General features: G+C 39.2%; 1 protein-coding gene across 2 annotated transcripts in view; it reads right to left on the reverse strand.

The window, feature by feature from the left end:
- The window catches only part of LOC145766058 (uncharacterized), an 83,071-nt gene that overhangs the window by 55,288 nt on the left and 8,353 nt on the right, over positions 1–19,430 (reverse strand). Inside the window, exon 2 of one of the 2 annotated variants that reach the window (XM_082577712.1) lies at positions 9,599–9,774. The exons of the other annotated variant lie outside the window; for it this stretch is intronic. Coding sequence (XP_082433838.1) covers positions 9,599–9,774 — 176 coding nt within the window. The remainder of the gene's footprint in view (positions 1–9,598; positions 9,775–19,430) is intronic. 2 annotated transcript variants of the gene reach the window in all.

The raw sequence follows: 19,430 nt of genomic DNA on the forward strand, positions 1-19,430 counted from the left end.
ACGAGTTAGTTGATATTGAACCTTATCAACAACTTTCTCCAGCAATTGAGCACTTAACCGATGCAGAGTTGGAAGAATGCCGAGAGAAGCCTTTGATTTTGTTTCATCCATGCCACAATCAAACAGTGGAACATGTGAAGCTCGTAGCAGAAGCATCAGCACAAGTTTCAGGATTTGAAAGACGAGATGGACTCATTTGCCAAAAAGTTAAGTCTCGTAAATTGATGAAAAGATTTGACACAAAGATGCATTTTAAATAAGTCGTTTTAATTCAATTGACATACCTATTCAATATTTTTTTGTGATTATCGTGCCATCAGAAGGCCTGAATTGTCATTTTAAAAACAGAGCCTTTTAGGATTAGCAAAGCTCACTTGAAATATTTCAACTGAGGAATTACAAATCAATGAAATTATGAAAAAACGTAAGTTTAAGTGCGACTGGGAAATGAGTTCACCACTCTTCGAGTCTCCAGCCACCCAAATATATGTCCACAATCGGCCTCCGTCCTCCAGCCGTAATCAAACTCGTGCTTTGCCGCTGCAGTATTGAAAACCACGAGCAGTTCCGCTCGGCCATGTCGCTAACATGTCACACCAGGCAAAGCAACTTGTTCTTGCAAAATGGATATGACTTCTTTGAAGTTCATTACCAAACACTTGTGATATTTTTGCACTGCTGCAATTAACATTATGCTTAATGTGAGTGCTTCATTATGATGTTTTGAACCGATGTTAAAAGGACTGTGTTGTGAATATTTTTGGATTGTGGGCCCAATCTTCGGTATTATCAGTGTGTTACTATATCTTGTGCAACATATCAGATTTTTTTCAAAAAACTTATGACAGATCACAATTTGTCAGAAAAAATGCTGAATTTTAACAAAAATGTGTGTACATGTTGGTTTTTTGGCCATAACTCGTTTTGTATTGTAAATAGAGCAAACTTTCTTCTTAGGACAGATAGAAACATGATGTTTTGGCAGCGTTTGAGCTATATATCATGACTCTACGACCACTGGTTGCCGAGATGGGAAATTTTACCCCCTCGCGAGCAGAAATTGGGGGGTTGCCGGCTGGAAAATGGGGGCAACCCCCTAAAGTCAATTTTTAATGAAGTTTTAGGTCATTTGTCGGGATTTAAGAACCCCGGTTTTTTTTCGATTTAAACAAAAAACTTTTTTCACTCCACCCTATTATTAGAACATTTCGCCGAAACCTATGAGAATTGCAAATGCATTGCAACTGTGTAAATTCTAAACCTAAATTCTACTCTCACAGAATTTAGCCCACCACCTCCTCTATCTTGGAAGCGATATAACTGTATAAAGCAGGGGTCACCAACTGGCGGCCCACCACGCTGTTATGTGCGGCCCACGGAAGATATCGTGCACAAGCGAACAAGTACAACTAAAAATACTTTTCTTGAGGAGTTAAACAGCACGAAGGCAAGAAATACTATCCGGAAAGCATATTTTCGCTTTGCATGAGATTCCACCGACCGACCAATCAGATTGTAGTTCTAGGGTAGGGGTCGTTTAAAGTTATTCTAATGCGATGTCCAGCCACACTGTCCCAGTGGTTGATTAAAATGTCTGTTTTCGAAAATGTCTGTGAGCATAGGGTTGCTGATTTTAAGTTTGTAAATGTCCTGTAAACACTAGTGTGCGTTTCATCGTTATTGTGTTTCAAGAGCAGTGTTCCTTTATGCCAGTTTTTGTTGGCAAAATAGGTCACCGGTCGATGTGCCAACTCAATTTATAATAAATTGGAAAAATATTATATATAAATTATGAAAATATTTAGCTTAGTACTGCAAAATGTTGTTAATTATCAACAATTCTTGCCATGCTGATAAGCACCGCAAGTGACAGTTATCTAATAAACAAGGAAAGACGGTTTTGTAGACTCTCAGAAAAAGGATGAAAAACCAACTCATTGCTTTTTTAGAGGGAACACTGTTCATGAGTTAGGCTACAATAGAACCGTTTTTTTTTTTTCGGTGATTTCTACAAACGTTTGTTTCATGGTACCTGGTTTCTTTTTCCCTGTTATTGGAGCCTATTTTTCGCTGATATGTTTGCAGGTATTGCCTGTATTGCGATGTATCAAACATTTCCATGTTTAGTGAAACTGTTAATGGCAAGATATATTTTGTGAAGCGAAGTGACAACACCAATCCTGCTTGGAGATATATATTCTGATGAAATCGCTCGCCTCGCTATAAGTGCGCAAAACAAGTGGCCTCGTTTATTAAGCAACGTTAAAAAAGTCAAAAGTGTTGTTAAAGGAGCTTGGCCTGGCAGTAGCGTTGTTTGACTGATTTTGTTGCTGCGGTATTCTAAGAAAAAATATTAACATCAACATGTAACGCTGGATACTGGGTACAAAATGCGTTTTTTTCTAGCATAAGAGTCAACCTACCTAAAATTTTATTAGTGCGGCCCGCCACAGCTCTCCTAAGTGCCAAAGTGACCTGCATGCAAAAATGGTTGGTGACCCCTGGTGTAAAGTTTCCGTCAAACATAGGCCACAGTGATGTCACCTTTAAAAAAGCACTACCGGTACTTTAGGAAATAAGGAGGGAAATTGAAAAGTATTCGTCATGTATATAAACTGAAAAAATGTCTACTTTTTAATGGTTCTTGAACAAAAAGAAAAGGGAAGACAGAACAGTAGCCCAGTACCAACTTGCAATCAACTTGAAAACACTGAGTCTGCGTCCAGCAGAACTGCCAGTTCAACGAGAGATCAACCCTGAGAACTGGCAGGAGTTAGTGACCAAATTAAAGGTAAACCTTACGACGAGAGAAAGTCGTTTTTCTAGCACCCGTTGCAACAAACTAATTGGGTAGACAGAATGAGTATGTACTTCTTAATCTCCCGAGTTAAAGCTTGTAACCTTGATTATCGTAAAATGGATTTAACTTCAATATACCGGATTTTTTTTTGAATTGTAGGCAATCATACCCTAGACCAGGGGTCACCAATCATTTTTGCATGCGGACCACTTTGGCACTAAGGAGAGCTGTGCCAGGCCGCACTAACAAAAGTTTGGTTAGGTTGACTCTTATGCTGGAAAAGAACGCATTTCGTACCTAGTATCCAGCGTTACATGTTGTTAATATATATCTTAGAATATCTATAAACTGAGCCAAGTAAAAACTTGCTCTCACAGCTGACATCTCGGAAATTCACAAACACGCTTTGCTGGTGAGAAAGATTTCTTTTCAAAGTAGCAATTTTATGATTATGTATTTTCCGCTTAGCAACTTGAACTCATTATGGCAACTTTCGTAATGGCGTTTTATGTTGTACTCTTTCTGTGTGATTACTATTAGACAGGTTGCTTTACTTTTGTAAAAAACAAAAAAGTAATCATTTGTCCAACTTTCATTAAAACTTTTGCCTTCTTCAGTTAATTTACGCTCCCTACTGTTAGACTGCAACATTTTACTGCGGGTCTGCACAACAGTAGCCTAACTATTCAACTCAACAACAACTCTACCTGTGCCCTAGATTTCTAAAAAAATCAAAACAATTATGATGCAACAAGGAGTTTTCGTCCATATTTTTCAACTGCCCGGAAGCATAATAATTCTACTATTTACGCGTTTTATCAACCACTGGGACAGTGTGGCTGGACATCGCTTTGGGATAACTTTAAGCGACCCCCACCTAGAACTACAATCTGATTGGTAGGTCGCTTCCCAGAACGTATTTTTTGCCTTCATGCTCTTTAACTCCTCAAGAAAAGTAGTTTTGGATGTACTTGTACACTGATACCTTCTGCGGGTCGCACATAACAGCGTGGCGGGCCGCCAGTTGGTGACCCCTGCCCTAGACCACCCGTGGTTCCCAACCTTTTATCGATGACGATCTCTTATGTTGATTTTAAATATCTTGCGACCTCCCTCCCTCTGACTAACTATTTATATCCAAACATCAAGATTCAAGATCATTGTTGATAGTCGTGATAAACAAAGTCGATGGTCGCAACCACCACACAACCTTTGAGCAAGCTCCTTGGGGGTCAGAACTACTGCCCTAAACAGAAACATTCTAAATTAACCTCTTCTACTAGACTCAGAATCTCTTAATAAGCAGATAGCTAAAAATAGTTAAGTGTTACATTAGCAACAAACCAGTTTACTATACTTTAGAACTAGCTTCCACAGGGTTTGACGTCTTTTAGGCGCAGACAGTTAGGCGCCGGCCAAATAGGCGTGCACATTGTGGCGTCAAGATATTTAGGTGCGGAGCACTGTGGTGCCCAGTCATTTAGGATTTTAGGTACTATTCTTAGTAAAGTTTGCAGATTGTCTCAGCTCAGCTTTGGCAAAACCTAGTCAGGATTTTGACAGAAAACTAAGTTACTCTTCACTCAAGCCTACTGCTAGGGGGGTGTGTTAATTGTCGATTCATACCGTACGCTGCTAAAAATTTGTGGAGCAGTATCAAAATCGAGAATATTTATGAAAATTCGACATACGATCCCCCTAACCCCCATGTACATGCCCCCCGAATATAAGGTACCCCTATTTTCAGAAAAATATGAGATTGTTGGCCTTTTCACCCACTATACTTGCGTTTTGGTGGTATTTATCTTACTCATATGTGGCTTTTCGGGGTCTGTGTGTTCAAATATGACATTAGAAAATTCCTAAGAATTTTCAACATGGTGGTATTTCAATATGGCGGCCAAAATGGGGCTTGGAATGGGTACTTTTGTAAATTTTGACCCAACATAGTTGTGTGATATGTCGAATTATAGGTTTTCGAGGGCGTAGAATACGAATTTGATCCCAAAAGTAAGCTTATTCTTTCCTGGCATGCGCAATGAATATACCTGAGTATTTAACTGCAGACAGTGCACACCGTTTCGACCCCCCGGTCTCATCAGTGCAGTAGTTACTACATACCTGAGTATTTACATATGTTCATACTGATGAATTATGCTTGTTATTTTGCATTGTGTTTTGCAATATCCTCAGGATATGCAGAGTATCGACAGATCGCGCCAGACGGCTGTCTTAGAAAAATCATACTTGGAAGAGAAAGCAGAAATAAGTGGCTCCTCCGAACAATCAGCTGAAGAAAACCGAAGCGAGTATGAAGTAAGTGATTCCGAGGAAGTTTCAAGAGGACACAGAAAGAAACGAAAGCTCAATTTTGGTCTCAGTATATCTGATGAACATGATGACATGCCAGCGCAGTATCGTCACATCCGTTTACGTGAACAAAAAGTGCATCCAGAGATTTACGAGGCAATGGACAAATTAAAAAGCGTCAACCACATGTCAGAAACACAGGCGGCAGCGGCCGTTGTGACCATCGGCAGTAAGGTTTTTGGTCAAAAATGGAAACTTCATAATGAGTCTCCCGATGAAACAGACAGAGATATGTTGCCTGATAAGCGCAACGTGAAACAGGTGGGGCGAAGTTTAGAAGCTTTGGCGTTAGATGAAATCGTAAAACAGATGATGGACAGCGATGAAAAATCTGCAGTTACGTACGCAGATGACGGATCAAAAAAGCAAGGAGCTGGGTCCTTCTCAGTTCTGGGTGTAACGGTAAATGGCATGTTTCGACCACTACCAACATTGCCAATGGCATCCGAGACTCGTGAAAACCTAGCAGAACTGAAGATTGCCGTGTTAAATGTGTTATCAGCTGCTAGTGGAGTTAGCACCAAACTTCTGTTTGAAAAACTTGACTTCATTCTTACTGATCAGACTTCGCACAATCTAGAGGTAGAGAAACTTGTAGCTGAAAGACTTGAGACTGGGCACATCCCTGATCACCTCTTCTGTAATGTGCATCTAACATTGATGTTCAATAGAATAATCACGAGGTTATGGGCAGAGATAGAGAACGCTCTTGGAAAGGACAAAATCTATTCAAAATTCCTTGTTGAAGCAAGTAATACACATTCAAGTGTGACCGAACAAGCACTCGATTGCATAACAAGGCTCGTAAACCACGACTTCAATCATAAGACTTGGAACAGAGCAGTGGGTTTTGATATCTCCATAGCGCCGAAAAAGAATCTTTTCGTATGTTTAAAAGATGAAAGATTTAATCGGTTGACACTCACTTGCGCTGTAGTTGTTCACCATCTTCAAGACGTGAATAGATTTCTACAAAAATTTCAGCAAGTAACAAACCAGCTCGCTTGTATTGTAAGATGTTTTCTAGAACTAGATTTCATGAGAGTAATGTACGTTGTAGGAGCACTGATTGGATTGCATCTGGTAGAACCTTTTCTATCCCTCACTACGGCAAAAACTACTAAGTATTCAAAGCTAACAGAACCTTTCCAAACACTGAATAAAAACCTTCGTGAAACCGATGCTCAGGCTTTGTTCAATCTCGAACAGCCTGCATTCAACTTCATTTCCCTGGAACGCTTCAACCAGACAACATACAGCCAAGATATCCGTACGTCACTTAGTAAAGCAATTGAAGACACACGTCCTGAAGTGATTAAGGTTCTTACCATGTTATTACCAAAACTAGCGGATGGTTTCCAACGCCAGAAAGGGGACATATTTGGATTTGGACTTTCAGATGAGGTATCGGAGATTGCTCTGTCAAGAATGGATTCGAAAAACTAGAAAGTGTCCCTATACACAATCTGGATTCAGAACGGGCGGTAGGATTCATAAATTATGAACTCAAACAACGAGGCGCCAAAAACTTAAAGTGTGCGTCGACTGTTCAAGTAAAGGCCAAATCACAGGAGTTGATAGAATCCAAATCTTCTGGTTCATTCCGACAATATGGCAACATTGCAAAGTTTACGATTCCCGCCATAATGAAAGCCTGGGATGAGCAACAGAAGCATTTGCAACAACAGGGCCTCGACGACAAAGAAATAGCTAATGTAGCACTTGATAAAAGACGAAATAATGATTTAAACGAACTGAAAAAACAAGGCGGTCCTTTTACGAAGGACTCTGATGTGGATGAGATTCTAAATAGTAATATAACAGAGATCGAGAAACAGAAGCGGTTATACCTCGAGATCAGATACGCCCGTGACACTGCACTCTCAGTTCCAAAACAAAGTGACATTTTTCGTTTATTGAAAGACCATAAAAAGTTGCCAGCTTCTGTTTATGGAGCCAATCTGAAAGCTTACCTGAGTAATTTGAGTTGCAAAGCGGATGTTACAATGAATGATTTAAATTCTGTTCTTGACGGCATGAATCTAACAGAGCTGAATACTGTGTTTTATACTAAATTACATATACGTCATAAGTTTGAAAATATGTTGTTATCAGCTTATTTTTCGTTTGAAATAATCATGAATTCGTATTCTACGCCCCCGAAAACCTATAATTCGACATATTACATGACTATGTTTAGTTAAACTTTACGAAAGTACCCATTCTAAGCGCTATTTTGGCCGCCATATTGGATTACCATTATATTGGATTTTTGGAGGTAATTTCTAATGCCATATTTGAACTCACAGACCCCGAAAACTTCTATAGGAGCACCATAAATACCGCCAAAATACACGTCGTTTGGTGAAAAGGCTTAAAAACTCATATTTTGGTGAATTTATGGATACCCCCTTTTCAGGGGGCATGTACATGGGGGTTAGGGTGGTCCAATATGATAATTGTTTTCATATTCCGGATTTGGCTACTACTCCACATATTTTAAGCACCGTACCACGTTGCCATCGTGAAATTCGTCAAATAACACACCCCCCTACTACTGCCCGCTTGAATATAGCAGGCCTCGAAATTTGTACTTTTGTTCCAGCAGTCAAGCATGTGCTACCGGACTGGCCTTTCAGCGGACATTTAATATCTCAACCGAACATATTTTTTGCATGTAGATTTTGCACAAAATCACACTACAGTATTGTGTAGTCGTGTTTGTAGATGAAGATTTTCTACAACAGAATAACTCTGCAATGGTTGGTGGCTTAATTAACCGACCCTGAAGTATACTGGAGCAGATTGCTTGCAAATAAATCAGTGCGTTAATGACAGTCGTGTAATGACGCAATAAACACAATTAAAAACAACAATCCAAATTTCCTTATTACAAAATCAACTACGATCACTTATTCCGTGGTTTTCGGCTTTTCGCGTTATAGAATCATTGTGCCAACCAATTACTGCCGGCGCGGGGTCGTAAATTTCCATGTCAGGACTGTCCAGACAAATCCGCATTAGTGACTCAATAGTGTTAGCCCTCAATAGTGTTAGTCTAACACCCTCCTTATGTGCAGAAATTCTATTTCTATCAGTATCAGCGTGAATAAGGTCGCCATATTCGTCTAAGCACGTGCAGAACCCAACTGAGACTTACTTCTCTGTGACGTTTCTTTTTAACAAACGATCAATGTAACGCGATAATCTTCATTGCTATAATTAGAATACATATCCTGCCGAAAAGTTCAGACAACTTTATTGCAAGGCAACATTGCAAGGCGTTAAAATAATGTAAAAATGGCTACTTTTGCCATCAGCTCGTTAACCACGCCACTCTAATGTGATCTTAATGTGATCTTTAAAGCAATTGCCTGTACTACAGACGAAATCGGTTAATCGAATCACCTATTTGCCAGACGTTTTGATACGTTTATACGATTGATTCGTTTAACCAATTTAGTAAAAAAAAAAGGTTTATTGTGAATGGGCGTAATTGTTAGGAAGATGTCTGTGCTGACTGGGCTGCAACGCACATTACAACGGATGCTTCCTACAACTGTTTACAATTCTGGTTAAACTTTGAAGAGTTTACTAGTTCTGTGTTACATAACACTATGCTGTATGTTCCAGCCAGCAAAACTGGTCCTTTTTACATTGATTCATCATCTGCAGACGTTGAAACAATGTAAAAAGACCAGCTTTGCTGACTTGGCTGAGCAGGTATGATCAAAGCATTTTTCTGCAAACCTGAGGCAATCGGACTTCTTTTAATCTCACCGATCTCTGTGACGTCACAACGCGAACTTTGACGTTGATGTTTTAGATTCAAGCGTGCTATTTTTAGCTCGTACCAGCTGTGTAGTTTTGAGTATGGAACGTGGCCTACGAAAATAGTGGTATGGTAGAAAAACACGGCTCACACTCATTGTTTTGAAATCGCAAAGTTTTTTTCAAGTCTTTTGCGCTGTCTGGTAAAATAATTAATTTGCAATGTTCTTCAACTGAAAGAAACTGCACAAATGAAATTATGTACTGCATTTCACAACAGTAGGCTACTTTTTTTCAGCAATTTAAAAAAACTCTCCAAAGTTTCCTGGTAAAAACTTTTGGACATGCTTTCCAACACTTCCCTCTTAAGCCGAAATAATTTTCTATGTCCATACCTTGGAGGGCCAGTCGCCGACAGATGACATTAAAAGCATTTCAACTTCTTTATTGGGAAGTGTGATTAACTGATTACATTTTGTATGAAAAGCATTGCCCTACCTGCCAAGCTGATCCAATCTGCAGACTTTACTAGGAATAGCACCTAAATGAACGAGCGCCACAGTGCTCCGCACCTAAATATCCAAATGCCACAGTGTGCGCACCTATTTGACCGGCGCCTAACTGTCTGCGCCTAAAAGGCTTGCTCCCCTTACACACCTGTTAGGTGTGGCATCTTTCAATTTTAGAAACTGAGCTTTAAAAATCTGAGCTTGCTTTTGTTCAAGGAAAAGGGATTCGTTGGCAAAAGATATTTCTTCACAAGTTTCCAAAATAGCTCTTGAGTCAAAAATGTCGAATACTTGTTTTGGAACCTGCTTTGCAGAAATGTTTAGCTGCAAACAAAACAAATGGGAAATGGTAATGACTTTAAATCATATAGATAAAGAAATAAAACAAAGTAACTTTAGCGGACTTCACTGTGTAGATTCTAACGGTCTTTTTAAGCCTGATGCCACAACTAACTCACAGCATCAAGCTTAAAAAGATCTTTAGAATCTACACAGTGAAGTAAGCAACGATCGATCATGCTGCTAAAAGCGAAACTCAATCAATTGCATAACTTTAGCGGGTTTAACATGATGTATTACATACACAAATATAACATAATTAAAATTAAAACTAAACTATTTGTGCATGTAATACATCATGTTAAACCCGCTAAAGTTACTTTGTTATATTTTTCTACGGTTCAACAAAGCAAACTCTCTACCAAAGCTTTATCATATAGATAAGGTGATCAATGATCATCATCATCAACCAATATTGATTACACAGGCCATGAATTATTCCTTATGTTGAGCGTGTGGTCTGTCTGTCTGTGGAGAGCGAAGTCCTCTTCCATAGGCGCCTAAGCTGTGGGGGCCAGGACCCCCACGCATATTTCTGTGTGGGAGCAACTTTTTATGCTGTATTATACATAAAACAATAGATGAACTAGCGATCGGCAGCAGGAAAACATTTTTAAATGCAAACCGCAACAGCTTTGCGATAAATAATCACTAGAACGAGTAGCGATGCTACAATCCCACTCCAGACAAAAAAAATCTGTCATTGATTCAACGACTGCAGACGTTAAATCAATGTAAAAATGACAGATTTTGTTGCCTGAGACATAGCAAAAATCTACCACTTTGCTTCAATGTCATCAGAAACCCAAAAACAACATCAGCTACCCAAAAACAACTTAATTTGCTACGTAGACGCAGCGTGCGTTTAGCGTAATGCGCTTGCAATTTGCAAACAGACTGGATGTCGCTTTCGAAAGTCGAAACCTCTGCAGAAAATTGTTGCGACAGTGAATCGCTCGCTGTGAAAATGAACTTGAAGTCTCGGCCCGAGGTAACCACTAACCAACGTAACAAGGGCTGGTACAAACCGCATTGCGCACACACGGCATAATCAATTCAACACAACAACGGACTCGCGCAAACTGCATGGCGCATACACGACCACATAGAAACCCGATCAAAGGCGAGAATATGCGCATCTTTTCTTTCATCTGCAACACGAAAACGGGCATATCACAGCGAATTGAAACTTGAAAGCAGGTCAGCCATAAGTCGCAATATTGTAGTGAAAAGGGAGCAATGTCAATCCGAAAACTTAATCAAACGTCTCTCCGTAACTATTTTTCAAGGGTTGTTTACGGATGTCAGCAACTTTTAAATTTATTCAAGGTGACGTGCTGTTGAATTGATGTAAACATGAATGATTTTGCTTTCACCAGGTTTATTTTCAAGCGTATGATCAAGTTAGTATTTTCATTCCATTTACAGTATATCATACCTTTTAGTAAACCTTTTTGTCTCTTGTTTCATGCTAATAAATCTAGTTCGTTGCTAAACTTTATGTTGTGCTTGGCTTGAAGAGTCGCAGTCCATCAACCGCTAGCCCACGCAGACGCATAGCATGTGCTTTGGTCAAGTTTTGTTTATAGTAATTAACGGTAGGTCGAACGTTGCGATAACTCCGAGTGTGGCAATAAAAGCAATCCTAGTGTGACGACATAATTACGTCATCCATCTGCGTGACATTGCGCTGAATTTACGTTGTTGCTGATGAAACACGCTTTCGCCCCCACGGCCAAAAAAATAGTTAGGCACCTATAGGGGTGTTCAATTTCGATTTTCGATTTAATTCGATTTTGATTATGGTGATATTCGAAATTCGTTTTTCGTATCGGACATATTCGAAATTATAGCAGCCCTTTCGGCTGAACGCGGTTGAAAGTAACGCAAGTGGCGCGAAATCTGTCTTGTCACATTTTGCAAGCGAAAAAAGACTTCGACGCATCGTCGATCACGTGACTACCACACGCTCTCGCGGGTCCATCGGCCAGTCCTGCACCAGGGATGCCAGGTTGCTAGGTTGTGCAATAGCAGAAAGTGTAGGCTGAGCTTTGTTGCAGTTTTATCCATTTTTTACCGAATCCATAGGCGCCTAAGCCGTGGGGGCAGGGCCGTAGCCAGACCGCAGAGCAAGGGGGGCAACTTTTTTTTAGGGGGGAGGGGGCGAAAAAATTTAAATGGGCAAAATCATTATAATTGTAACTGTTGCTCTAGAATGTTGAGATTTTGCCAATGGGGGCGAAATTTTTTTCAGGGGGGCAAGGCCCCCTTGGCTCCCGGCTGGCTACGGGCCTGCGTGGGTGCCAGGCCCCCACGCATATTTCTGTGTGGGGGCAACTTTTTATGCTGTCATATTGAATATTGATACATAAAACAATAGATGAACTAGTGATCGGCAGCAGGAAAACACTTTTTGAATGCAAACCGCAACAGCTTTGCGATAAATAATCACTATGAACGAGTTGCGATGCTACAATCCAACACCAGACAACAAAGTCTGTCATTTTTACATTGATTTAATGTCTGCAGACGTTGAATCAATGTAAAAATGACTGATTTTGCTGCCTGGGACATAGCAAACATCTACCATTTTGTGTCGATTCAATGTCATCAGATGTTGAATGCATCCAAAAACAACATAATTTGCTACGTAGCTGCTACTGAATCGCTCGCTGTGAAGATGAACTTGAAGTGTTTAGGATCCCAGCAACCTCGGCTCCAGCGGAGCAATCGTTTTCAAAAGCTGGCCTGACCGTCACGAAGCTGAGATCCCGACTGACCAATGACCATGTCGATCAGCTTGTGTTCATAAACACCAACATGGGCCTAGAGCTGTAGACGTTATTTTGTGTTCTTTTTTCGCAAATTTTCATGGCTTTTTTTCGCGTTTTCTAGCGAATTTTCATGTCGTTTCTTTCAATAAAATCACATTTTGCAGTTAGGTGAATAGTTGTGATATTCGAAATCGAAATTCGGAAATCGAAAACAAATATTTTTCGAATATTCAAATGATCGAAATTGAACACCCCTAGGCGCCTATGTCTTCTTCTACAGTCAATAGTCACAGAACTACCATTTTGCATATCATTAATCTATACTAGTTGGTAATTAACCCCCATGAAACTGACACCAAACAAATGTGAAAATATTGAAGTTTGATGTCAGTTTCAAAGGGTGCTAAGATGAGGCCCGAGCAAAAAACTTAAAATGCACCATCTTGTGGTTAATATTTGACCCTGTGGACAGTCATTCAGGAAGTTGAAACTTTCAGCAAAAATCTTCTTTGCCTAAACTATAAACAGTTCAAGTTTCAAATATGTAACCCAACTCCTTCAACAGTAAATGCAGCTGTGAAATCATGAGCTTGACAATCACATGCAAAAGTCTCGGGGGTGAGAGGTAGGGTGGCTTATTTGGAAAAAACTGAAAATATTTTGAATTTTGCTGAGGACACCCTATTAAATGGTGAGGTTGTCAGAAAAAATAACTCCTGAAGTTTTTCCAGGCTAACTTGCACCACCTTATGGCTGCAAGGTCACACATCCCTATAAAAGGCATGTTCCGGATTGTTCCGGTTATCTCCAAGTCAGCTACCATGTCAAGTGTGCCAACGTTAAAAGGTAGAGGCAAAACGTAGTCCAAAGTACCCAAGTCCCCAACGGCGGATGAAGCCAGTCAAGCTCAACGACTGTGAAGGCGGATGAAGGCTGCAGCATGTCACTAGCTCCAATCGTCTTGACTTGCCTTGCCATTGGATAAAGTTGGTGACCTTGTCAAATTTATGTGTGCTTGATGAGTGTGCGCCAACAAGTCCACGCTAATCAACTCATGCACAGGCGTCTTCGCAAGACACTCAAGTCTAATTGTTCAAGATTTTTGTCTATGACATCACAATTTACATTATTGCTTGTTAATGACATCACAATTTACATATTGTTTGTCATGACAATTGTTATGTAGTTCATGAATGAACTGAAAAGGTCGAGAAAAAATCAAAACCGAAGTCCGCTGATCGCAGTTTCCGCAAACATTTTTCCGCAGTTTCTGCTAACCCTAATTCTAACCATAAAGTAAACTATGCTCTACCCTAACCCTCGCTGATCGCAGTTTCCACAAACATTTTTCCGCAGTTTCCGCTAACCTTTATCCTAACTATATAGAGTAATCTATGCTTTAACCCTCGCTGATCGCAGTTTCCGCAAACATTTTTGGCAGTGGCTATTTGACCGGCGCCGGTCTTTGAATCTGAAACACTATTTGACCGCCTCCTATTCTAGAGGGACTGAGTTCGATGCTACCTGGAAGCGTTCCTTTTTTATGTATTTTTTTTTAACAAAATTTTGACACGAAGTGCATTTTTGTAGTCAATTTTTAATTTGAGTTGCCTACAGCTCAATTTTTTATGTCTTTTCAAATGTGAGTAATAAAGTTAGAGTTTTTTTAATTTGCTGGAATTTGAGAATTTCTCTGGGTAATTTTCCGTTTGTGGCCGTGCTAACTACTGATATATAGCCTGGCCTACTACATAATTTTTCATTCAGGCACGTTTTGAACCTTTCAAGGTTTTGCCACCTTTTCCCGTTCATTAACGTGCTGGTAGGTCTATATCGATTTTTGTAGTATCTTTTTCGTCCCGGACGTGTTATAATGACGAAAAATAAAATGATTGATAGATTTGACCGTGTTTGCTGAACGAAGCATTACATTTTTGCTCTCAACAAGTTAGTTATATACAATGCTTCTTTTAAAAAAATGGTAATGGTATGTAAATGTAATGCAACTCAAATTAAAAATTGACTACAAAAATGCACTTCGGGTCAAAATTTAGTAAAAAAAAAAAAGAACGCTTCCGAGTAGTATCGAACTCAGTCCCTCTAGCATAGGAAGCGGCGACTAACCGCACGCGCCACGTATCGAGTTGAATACAATGGTCGGATTTAGAACTTATATAGCGCTTCTCGTCTTTTGCTTTGAAAGTGAAAAAGAAAAACAGTGACTGTATAATGACGTAATGACGGTCAAATAGTGTTTCAGATTCAAAGACCGGCGCCGGTCAAATAGCCACTGCCAACATTTTTCCGCAGTTTCCGCTAACCACAGTTTCCGCTTACCCTATCTCTAACCATAGAGTAATCTATGATCGCAGTTTCCGCAAACAATTTTCCGTAGTTTCCGCTAACCTTTACCCTAACTATAGAGTAATCTATGCTTTAACCCTCGCTGATCGTAGTTTCCGCAAACATTTTTCCGCAGTTTCCGCTTACCCTAACTCTAACCATGTAGAGTAATCTATGCTCTAACCCTAACCCTTGCTGATCGCAGTTTTCGCAAACATTTTTCCGCAGTTTTGCAGTTTCCGCTAACCCTAACCCACGAGTTTGTTTCAAATTGTTTGGGGAAACTCCAATCAGCGACTTCGGTTTTGTGCTATTAAACTGCGATTATCCCTAACTGCGATCAGCGACTACGGCTTTTTTTCATTTTTTCTCTCGATCTTTTCAGGGTACGAACTGACTGTACAAATGGTTCAAGGTACGAACTAGGTTGCACCCATTTTTTCTCTTGATCTTTTCAGGGGGAAAATTTTTAAATGATTGCGGAAACTGCGATCAGCGACTTTTTTTAATTTTTTCTTGATCATTTCAAGGTATGAACTGACGGTCCGAACTGTTCATGGTACGAACTAGGTTGCATCCAACAGAAACAATGTGATATTGTAGGAAGATTTAGATAGTCTGGAAAATATGAAGTTATACCTTCCGTAATCCGTAGTTCATCTTAACATTGAATACCATACTAAACTGTTTTTGTTTTCTTTCACATTTTTATCCTCCGGAGTGGGAAAGCGAATTGTATCGCTATACTTCGCATAAAGCTGCGCCCACCGTGGAGCCACCGGCATCACTGTTTTCGCATTACCCAGATTAACTATACTTGACCAATGAAAATTGCTGATTATTATATACACGGTAGGCTATGTTGTAACACTTATCTCAGTTGGTAAATTGAATTTTGAATAGGCCCCCACATTATTTGGCTGTTGCCACGTTGGGAAGGCCAGTACTAGCATATAGGTAGATCGCCATGATGGATACACATATTGGAAAATAAAAAGGTCAACATATATGGGGGAGCTGGTATACAAGTCGCCGCCCTGGTTAAAAAGGCGATGACGTCACGGAGAAGGAATCCACCAAAAAATTGGTGGAAAAGTGGGGTGAAATCAGTCAACCACAACAAAAAAAAGCATGCAAGTGTCCCCTTTACTAAATTAGTTGTGATTTGCTTGTTTCTGCTTCGATTTTTACAATTGAACCAGCCCTGCAAAGCAGAAGATCTGCCTTATGCAAAGCAATGTAACACAGGCCCGAAAAACACCACATATCTCCTTAGAAAAGAGTTAAACTTGACCAAGTTTAACTATTTATCCGAAGAATACTTCTAAAGATAACAGCATTTAATCAAGAACATATCTCTGTCATTTCTGCTTTCTGCTGGATTTTCGTTTCTGCTGGATTTTTACAATTGAACCATTGCTGGAAAGCACAAGCTATCGTCTACCCAAATAAAGCTAAGCCAGACCCTAAAAGTTAAAATTATTTCCTAGGTAAAGAGTTGAACTTGACCGAGTTTAACCATTTATCCCACAAATACCTTTAAAGATACCAGCATTTAATAAACGCTAATCTAAAGAACATATCTTTGTCTATTTACAAGCAAAAGTTGAGGTTGATAGCTTTTCACAAAGCGAGCAACCGGGCTTCAAACACAAGCAAATAGCGCCCGATGACTCGTTGCATTTCCGAATCGTAGCAAGTATACAAGTCTCCCCGGTCTGCGATCATTATATGTCTTTATTAAATTAGTTGTAAGTTGCTTGTCTCTGCTTCGATTTTAACAATTGAATCATTGCTGGAAAGCACAAACTATCGTCTATCCAAATGAAGGTGAGCCAGACTTTAAAAGTTAAAAACATTTCCTAGGTAAAGAGTTGAACTTGACCGAGTTTTAACCATTTATCCCACAAATACCTTTAAAGATAATAGCATTTAATAAACGCTAATCTAAAGAACATATCTCTGTCTATTTACAAGCAAAAGTTGAGGTTGATAGCTTTTTCACAAAGCGAGCAACTGGGCTTCAAACACAAGCAAATAGCGCCCGATGACTCGTTGCATTTCCGAATCGAAGCAAGTATACAAGTCTCCCCAGGTCTGCGATCATTATTATGTCTTTATTAAATTAGTTGTAAGTTGCTTGTTTCTGCTTCGATTTTTACAATTGTACCATTGCTGGTTTCAACACCTTGACAAAAATCTTTAACACCATGACAAAAATCATTAAAGATCGAAAGCTTTCCAAAACTTTAAAAATTTGTTTGTTAAAATGCTTTGTTTGGTCAATTTTGATGTACGGATGTGAAACCTGGACGCTAACAACAAAAACCTGAAAAAAGCTTGAAGCTGCAGAAATGTGGTTTTACCGAAGAATTCTCAAAATTCCATGGACAGCTTTTCGAACCAACAGAGCAGTTCTCCAACAGATGGGCCAGGAGCAGCAGATAATGAGATCTATAGAAAGGCGGCAACTGAAGTTCTTGGGTCACAGCATAAGGAAAGGCAAACTTGAAGATTTATCTTTAAGTGGAAAAATAATAGGAAAACGATCAAGAGGAGCTCAAAGATTCACACACAATTTTCAACCACAAATCAAAAACCCTACTAAAATTTGGCAAGACGCAGGAGATCGATCAAACTGGAACATCATTGTACATCGAGGGCTGTATCAGCCATGATACCTACAGAGAAAGACCATTGCTGGAAAGCACAAGCTATCGTATATCCAAATAAAGCTAAGCCAGACCCTAAAAGTTAAAAACATTTCCTAGGTAAAGAGTTGAACTTGACCGACTTTAACCATTTATCCCACAAATATCTTTAAAGATAACAGCATTTAATAAACGCTAATCTAAAGAACATATCTCTCCAGGGTTGGTTGATTTAAATCAAATGATTTAAATCATTGATTTAAATCATGATTTAAATCAAACAATAAAAATCAAAAAAATCAATTAAAAAAATCAAATGATTTTTTTATTTGCTAAAATAAAAATAAATACATCAACAAACGTTTCACTGCTTCTCTGTAATACAAAAGTTATATTTAAATACTTATGGCTATAGGCTATGCATGTTAAGAAAGGCAACTTAGTTTACTTGGCAGTTCACAAACAGTGTTGTTCACTAAACATAGTTTTTGAGCGAGTTTTTTCCACTTTTGGTCTGGTTCAATCAGAAGTTCGAAATCGATTGGGCACTGCAAAAGCTGGCGAGCTTGTATTTATGTACAAACTTCACAATGCAAAATAAACTGCAAATTTGTGTCATCTGAACTTTTATTGTTTTGGTATGGTACGTCGGTAACATAATTATATTACACAGTTAAACTTTCTTTGCAAAAAGTCTGGTTCTAGGCTATGCATTAGTTGAGCAAAAAAGCAAAGTGATGTGTGCTCAAACGTAAGGAAAGATCTTAGTGTAGTGAGATGACAGTCTGAGACGTACCTCAATCTCGATATGCACATTATGATTTAGTATAAAGCAACATATCACACCTACTTAAAAATGTGTGCAATAGACAGGCTAGCCTACAATATAATAATAAAAATGATTAAACACTTGCAACGCAAAGCCTTTCAATCAATCAAGGGGTTAAAAATAATTCTGCTATCTTACTAAAATGATTTTTTCCCCCAAGTAGACTCGACTCTTTTTTATATAAAAAAAATCAAAAAAATCTGATTTAAATCAAAAAAATCCGATTTAAATCAAAAAAATCCAATTTTTTTGATTTTTTTAAAAAAATCATGATTTTTTCCAACCCTGTCTCTGTCTATTTACAAGAAAAAGTTGAGGTTGATAGCTTTTTCACAAAGCGAGCAACCGGGCTTCAAACACTAGCTTGTGCTTTCCAGCAATGGTTCAATTGTAAAAATCGAAGCAGAAACAAGCAACTTACAACTAATTTAATAAAGACATACAGTATAATGATCGCAGACCGGAGAGACTTGTATACTTGCTTTGATTCAGAAATGCAACGAGTCAGCGGGCGCTATTTGCTTGTGTTTGAAGCCCGGTTGCTCGCTTTGTGAAAAAGCTATCAACCTCAACTTTTGCTTGTAAATACACAGAGATATGTTCTTTAGGGTGGCGACAATGTCGTCCCCCCGATGTCGTACCCTCATACATCGGGACGCGCAATAATTTACGCCGCCAAAAAAAAACTTCATATGCGGCGCGCTGTTGGATTTCAGCTCGAGCGTCAATGCCCATGTCGTCTCCGGTGAGTGATCATGAATCACGCTGCCGAACAGACTTCAAAATGCGGCGGGCTGTTGCATTTCAGCTCGAGCGTCAATGCTCACGTTATTCTTTCAGTTTGGTAGGCTACGTTATTCTTTCAGTTTGGTACAACTTGTGGGATTAGTTGATGAACAAACATTTTTTTTTGTTCAGATGAACAAACAAATTATTTTAATTTCAAAAATAAAAATTAATTTCTAGGCTAATTTTTTTTTTCAAATGTCCGCTAGCCAGGGTTAATTATTTTGTTGCTGAGTGACACAGAGTGCACAGTTGTTG

The sequence above is a fragment of the Aplidium turbinatum genome, chromosome 3 (assembly GCF_918807975.1).
Source record: "Aplidium turbinatum chromosome 3, kaAplTurb1.1, whole genome shotgun sequence".
Classification (NCBI taxonomy): Eukaryota; Metazoa; Chordata; class Ascidiacea; order Aplousobranchia; family Polyclinidae; genus Aplidium; species Aplidium turbinatum.